Source organism: Herpailurus yagouaroundi, unplaced genomic scaffold (assembly GCF_014898765.1).
Source record: "Herpailurus yagouaroundi ecotype Mexico unplaced genomic scaffold, PumYag 141, whole genome shotgun sequence".
NCBI lineage: Eukaryota > Metazoa > Chordata > Mammalia > Carnivora > Felidae > Herpailurus > Herpailurus yagouaroundi.
In genome coordinates this window covers 1343870-1350453 of record NW_024412396.1, presented here as the reverse complement: position 1 = coordinate 1350453, position 6584 = coordinate 1343870, and the positions used below count along the sequence as shown (strand labels likewise).

Sequence of the window (6584 nt, the reverse complement as noted above, 5' to 3'; positions counted from 1 at the left end):
AAAAAAAAAAAAAAAAAAAAAAAAAAAATATATATATATATATGTATGTGTATATATTTGGCATTTGCTTGGTTGATGAGCATAATGTTTCAGTGCTTAGTGTTCTAGAAACTACTGGCAGAACTTTGCCTTTTAGAATAGATTCTGATAAATTGCTGCAAAAATCATCAAACCATGAATAGTACATGCATCTTTTTTTTTCCTAGTACTTTTTAGTATTAACACCTTGTGATCTGACTCGATAGTCAAATTCTAATCCTTTGATCACAGGAGAGAACACAGAATCAGTTCATTAAGCCGTTAACTTCTTCTCTCCTAGCCTGTAATTTACTACCTGGTGAAATGGTGCTCTCTGCCCTACGAGGATAGTACGTGGGAGCTGAAAGAGGATGTTGATGAGGGCAAGATTCGAGAATTTAAACGGATCCAGTCAAGGCACCCAGAACTCAAAAGAGTGGTAAGTATATTTGCATTTAGAGTGTAAAGCCCACATAGGTAATGATGTAATTTTTTATTTATAGAAGTTTATGTTGTTGTTTAGCTTTTTATCATGGACACTTTCAAACATACAAAAGTTAAAGAAATGTTACAATGTACATTGTGAAGAAATGTTACAATGTACCCATCACCCAAATTTTAACAATTAATGATAGCTGATTTTTCATGTATTTCTCTATCTACTCATTTTCCTGTTTCCCAATTTATTTTAAAGAAAATCCCAGATTCTTTTATTTCATCCATAAATATTTTGGTGTTTATGTCTAAAGGATAAATAATACCATTTTTACACCTAAGAAAATTGAACCATTTCTCAATATCATCAAATAACCAATCGTTATATGAATTTCCCTGATTATCTTCTAATGTTAAATTGTTTGAATTGGATTCAGAATAAAGGTCTATATATTCCTGTCAGTTAATGTGTCTCAGATCTCTCTTAATTATAGTTCCTCCTGTCTCTCCTTTCCCATCTTGCAGTTTCTCTTGAAGAAATCAGGTGGTTTGTTCTCTAGGGTTTCCATGGTCTGAAGTTTGCCAGTTGCATTTCCCTCGGTACCTTCTAACATGTTCTCTGGCCCTTATATTTTACATAAATGGTTAGATACAGACCAGTGCTGTCCACTGGAACTTTTTAGCGCTGTGCTAACATACTAACCACTAGCTACATTGCAAACTTTCAGTAGTCACAGGTGGCTAGTGGCAGGTATAAAATATTATCATTGTAGACAGTTCCATTACAAACTACTATTCTAGAGGCTTGATCAGGTGGGGAAGGGAGATGACCAGATCTACTTAATAGATGGTTCTATCAGGTTGTCTTTTGTGATAGTATTAGCCATTTATGATCATTGCCTTGGTCTGTTTTTTTTTTTTTTAATGTTTATTTTTTTTGAGAGATGGAGTGTGAGTGGGGGAGGGGCAGAGAGAGGGAGACACAAAATCTGAAGCAGGCTCCAGAGTCTGAGCTGTCAGCACAGAGCCTGAAGTGGGGCTCAAACTCACAAGCCACGTGATCATGACCTGAGCTGAATTCGGACACTTAAACCGATTGAGCCACCCAAGCGCCCCTGCCTCGGACTGTTCTTTAAGGATTTCAGAATGATGATACTTTAATTGTATCACATCTTCATTTATTAGCCAGAATTTTCTATAAAATACGACTTACCTACTGTTTGGTCACTCTGAGGTACAGATTATATAAGAAAGGAGGATAAATGCTTTGTTTTCTTTATTTTCCAGTTTTCAAAATAACAAGGTAGTTCTCTAGCATCCTTCAGAAGTGATCAATGGATTTTTTTCTCTTTACGTTTTCCTTTTTTTTTTTAGTTTTTTAAACTTACGTTATGAACTCATGAATTTGAATATATTTAAGATGCTTTTAATTCACGTTTTTTAATTGATTTTAGGTACTAGAACTGCCTGGGACATTTGCCTAGTTTTGTTAATATCTTCACCCCACTAATTGAAATTTTCTCTTTTGTAGAATCGTCCACAGGCAAGTGCCTGGAAGAAGTTAGAGCTGTCACATGAGTATAAAAACAGAAACCAGTTACGGGAATATCAATTGGAAGGGGTCAACTGGCTGCTCTTTAATTGGTATAACAGGTATAGAAAAGAGTGGGCCCATGAAATGTAGGCTTGGTCTGGGAGGATTTTTATTCATTTTCTGTTGAAACAGTTTCTTTTTACTCTTTTGTTATGTACTTTTAAAAACATGGTATCTTTTAACATGCTTTTCTTTTTCCATGGTGAATCTTCAGGCAAAACTGCATCCTGGCTGATGAGATGGGATTGGGCAAAACTATCCAGTCCATTGCCTTTTTGCAGGAGGTATATAATGTGGGCATTCACGGACCCTTCCTGGTCATTGCCCCACTGTCCACAATTACTAACTGGGAGCGAGAATTCAATACGTGGACGGAAATGAACACTATTGTATACCATGGCAGTCTGGCTAGCCGTCAGATGATTCAGCAATATGAAATGTACTGCAAAGATTCACGGGTGAGTTGCATATCATGGGAATGTAATGGTTTGGAGAGAGTAGGCCAAGGTAGCTGGTATTTTAGAGGCTTTTCTATGAATAAAAGACTTTTAATGAGGTTTTCTTAGGTGGTTTATGGCATTTTGTCTAGATTACATGAGGAATTTTTTTCACTTTTGCTCTTTTTATCCAGTGAACATTTTGATCCAGTGGGAGTTCTGGCTTCATTTATGAATACTTAGATTTTAAATAGAATTTTACCAGTATTGATAACTTTTATTTAGGAGAGAATGGAGGTGGTGAACTTAGGCCATTTCCTTTCTTTTTCTTAAGTCTACTAAAATTTTCATCAAGATCAGTTCCTATTTCTATATAAATTTTAAAATAAAAATTTGAGCTATTCATCCTTTCTTAGTCGTATTTTGCTGCTATTTTGTTAAACTGATTCTCCTGTCCATTTTTAGACAGTAACAGATATTACCTATTTCACTTTCAGTTTTGTCTTGTATGTTTCAACGGTGCCTGACCTTTGTGGATATCAGTGTTAACTATCAAAAGATCTAGGTTTTGAGATACATGAGCTAGGCATACAGCAGAGTCAAAAATGTCCAGCTTCATTCAGTGAGGTCTGTCATTTTCTCAAGAAACTGAATGTGTTGAAGAGACATTGTATCTTACATTCAGTGATTTGGCATTATTTATCATGAAGATAAACAGCAGCAGAGGTGCGTGGTGGTGCAGTTTGTATTTCCTGTTGAGCCTGCCTGAATATAGAAAAGAGAATGTGTAATTCAGAAGAGGTCCCTGTTTAGGTTCATGGTAGGCCTTTTCTTAACTTTATTGCCTTCGTGCTTAGGGGCGCCTCATCCCAGGTGCATACAAGTTTGATGCCCTGATCACCACTTTCGAGATGATTTTGTCAGACTGTCCTGAGCTTCGTGAGATTGAATGGCGTTGTGTCATCATTGATGAGGCCCATCGGCTAAAGAACCGTAACTGCAAGCTGCTTGATAGCCTCAAGCACATGGACTTGGTGAGTTCTTTACATTGACTCATGGGCAAAAACACCTGAAATTAAAATAACCCTAATTCTCTGTGGAATTAATATAACTTTAATTACCAGAGAAGAAAAAAGAATCCCAATCCTGGTATTGGGTGGTGGGTATGACCTATGGGAGTGGACACCTGAAAGTCTTGTAAGAGTCCTGTATATTTTAGAATTGGAAGGTAATTGTATGTTAGTGGTTTTTAACCAGGTGGAGAGGTGGGATACTGTATTAGTTACCTCGTACTGCATAACAAATACCCTAAACGTTAGTGGCTAACAACTATTATTTTTTATGATTTTCTAGCCCAGCAACTTGGGCTGTGTTCGGCTAGACCATTACTTTGGTGATCTTGCCTGTAGTCAGTAATGTGGCTGCAGCTGGCAATTGGTGGGCTCTTGGGTCATCTTCTGTATGACCTGTTATCCTTCAGTAGGCCAGACGTTGCTTCTTTACATGGTAGAGTCAGGGCAGTGTCCAGAGAGGGCAAAGGCAGAAGTTGCAAGGCCTTTGAGTTATAGGCTCTGAAACTCACACAATATCACTTCTGCTACATTCTCTTTGTCAGAGCAAGCCACAAGGCAAGCCCAGATTCAAGGGGTGAACCTTGATAGGAGGAACTACAAAGAATTAATGGCCATATTTAATCCAGCACAGGTACATTCCCTAGAGGGGGACATATTAGGATATCTGTGGGGATTTGAGCGTGGAAAGGCATATGTAATTGAAAAAAATAAATATTTTGAATATTTCTTTGCTCATAATCATGTTTAAGTTAATTCTTATTAAATATCAAGGTGGTTTTTTTTTTTAATGTTTTTTAATGTTTTATCAAAAGAGGGAGCAAGAGTGAAAGAAAAGTTAAGATAGTAATCTGGTCCATTCCCATAATTATACAGATAAAGAAATTAATGCTTAATTTATATACTTGATAGAAAACCCCAGATGTCCTTTGTGTTTTTGAGTCTTATCATTTTTTTGTTTTCTCCATTTCTAGGAACACAAAGTGTTACTCACAGGAACACCATTGCAAAATACCGTGGAGGAACTGTTTAGCTTGCTTCATTTCTTGGAACCTTCACAGTTTCCTTCAGAATCAGAGTTCCTCAAGGACTTTGGGGATCTCAAGACAGAGGAACAGGTAGGAAATGTATCTGGACAAAAAAGGTAAAGTGTGTAGTAGGCACGCATGTACTGTCATAGGCCGTGAGGGCCTTTTTGAACTTACAACCTCGTGCCTGCATCATTTGTGGCATTGTGCAAAATGTACATTTCTCATAGTGGAAAACTCATGTTTTTTTTCATGTTTCCAAGTAACGTAAGCATGTTTGTCCTCATAGTTTTTATTTCTTTTCTCTCTGTATTGGGCACAGGTTCAAAAGCTACAGGCCATTCTCAAGCCAATGATGCTGAGAAGACTCAAGGAGGATGTTGAAAAAAACCTGGCACCCAAACAGGAAACTATTATTGAAGTAGAGCTGACCAACATCCAGAAGAAATACTACCGGGCTATTTTGGAGAAGAATTTCTCCTTCCTTTCCAAAGGGGCAGGTCACACTAACATGCCTAATCTGCTCAATACAATGATGGAGTTGCGCAAATGCTGCAACCACCCATATCTCATCAATGGTGAGAGAGCTCCTGGAGAATACTGCATTCCTCTGTCGCCTGTGTTTCCTTTCTAACGATACTCCTCAGGAACTGTGGATACGTTGACTGACTCAACCTAAGTTGGGGAGGGAGAGGGGTTCTTTTAAAGCAACTCTTATGTGAAATGTCTTTCGCTAGTTCTTCCCCCTTCATCCTGCATAATCTTAAATTATATGCAATTTGCTGTTTAGAATTTCATGGACAAGAACTCAAGTAGTCATTCTGTCCTTTGGAGAAATGTCCTCACTGGTACTCCATTTTGCAGTTTCTGATTTGGGTGCCAGTGGGATGGTAATAGTTGTTATCATGTACTGTCCTAGTTCTAGTCCACATATTTATGTATATTTTACCCAATTACAATCTTAAGTCCTGATTGATTTGTAGTATTTTGTATGACACAGTCGAAGATGTTTTGGGTGCTGAAATTCTCTGTGAGAAAAATGTTTATCTCAAGTCAGATGACTTTTCTTGGCTTCCTTATCTCGGTTAAGTAAACTACAGCCTTAGTATGTTTCTCTGGATCTCACCATCAAGTTTGATTTTTCTTTTGGCAGGTGCAGAAGAAAAAATCCTGACAGAATTTCGAGAAGCTTGCCATATTATACCTCATGACTTCCACTTGCAGGCCATGGTTCGCTCAGCTGGCAAATTGGTTCTTATTGACAAGTTGCTTCCAAAACTTAAAGCTGGTGGCCATAAGGTTCTGATCTTCTCCCAGATGGTACGCTGTCTAGATATCCTAGAGGATTATCTAATTCAGAGGAGGTGAGAAAAGAGTCATACCTTGCCTTGTGTTTAGTGTAGCTTCGTAAAGCTGCAAAGAGTAGGAGGGTCTGGGTTTAATAAAGTCGGCTAGGACTGGGATAAAAGAAGTATTTAAGATTCCTACTCTCAACTCTCTGATAAGGTTTGGGTCAGCTAGAGATACAGAGATACTGATATTGATCCTAGTCTGCTTTTTTGGTCTCTTTTTTCTGCTTACCAATTAAATTTTTTTCTGTGATTGTCGCACAGGTACCTATATGAGCGTATTGATGGGAGAGTCAGAGGTAACCTTCGACAGGCAGCTATTGACCGCTTCAGCAAGCCTGACTCAGACCGTTTTGTCTTTTTGCTATGCACCCGGGCTGGTGGACTTGGTATTAATCTCACAGCTGCTGATACCTGCATCATCTTTGATTCAGACTGGAATCCACAAAATGACCTGCAGGTAGAGGAAATCATTGTCTTAGGGACAAACCACCTAATGTAAGAGGTTTTTCAACAGGATCAAGATCTCATAGAAAGACTTTCTTTCGGGGCGCCTGGGTGGCGCAGTCGGTTGAGCGTCCGACTTCAACCAGGTCACGATCTCGCGGTCCGGGAGTTCGAGCCCTGCGTCAGGCTCTGGGCTGATGGCTCAG

The 6584-nt window shown here is 38.5% G+C and overlaps 1 protein-coding gene across 7 annotated transcripts in view; it reads left to right on the top strand.

The window, feature by feature from the left end:
- CHD8 (chromodomain helicase DNA binding protein 8) overlaps positions 1 to 6584 on the top strand; it is a 62057-nt gene that overhangs the window by 40512 nt on the left and 14961 nt on the right. For all 7 annotated transcript variants that reach the window (XM_040476576.1, XM_040476577.1, XM_040476578.1 and 4 more), the window contains 8 exons: positions 320 to 457; positions 1985 to 2106; positions 2262 to 2505; positions 3342 to 3518; positions 4529 to 4672; positions 4905 to 5160; positions 5736 to 5946; positions 6196 to 6391. In XM_040476576.1, coding sequence (XP_040332510.1) covers positions 320 to 457; positions 1985 to 2106; positions 2262 to 2505; positions 3342 to 3518; positions 4529 to 4672; positions 4905 to 5160; positions 5736 to 5946; positions 6196 to 6391 — 1488 coding nt within the window. The remainder of the gene's footprint in view (positions 1 to 319; positions 458 to 1984; positions 2107 to 2261; positions 2506 to 3341; positions 3519 to 4528; positions 4673 to 4904; positions 5161 to 5735; positions 5947 to 6195; positions 6392 to 6584) is intronic.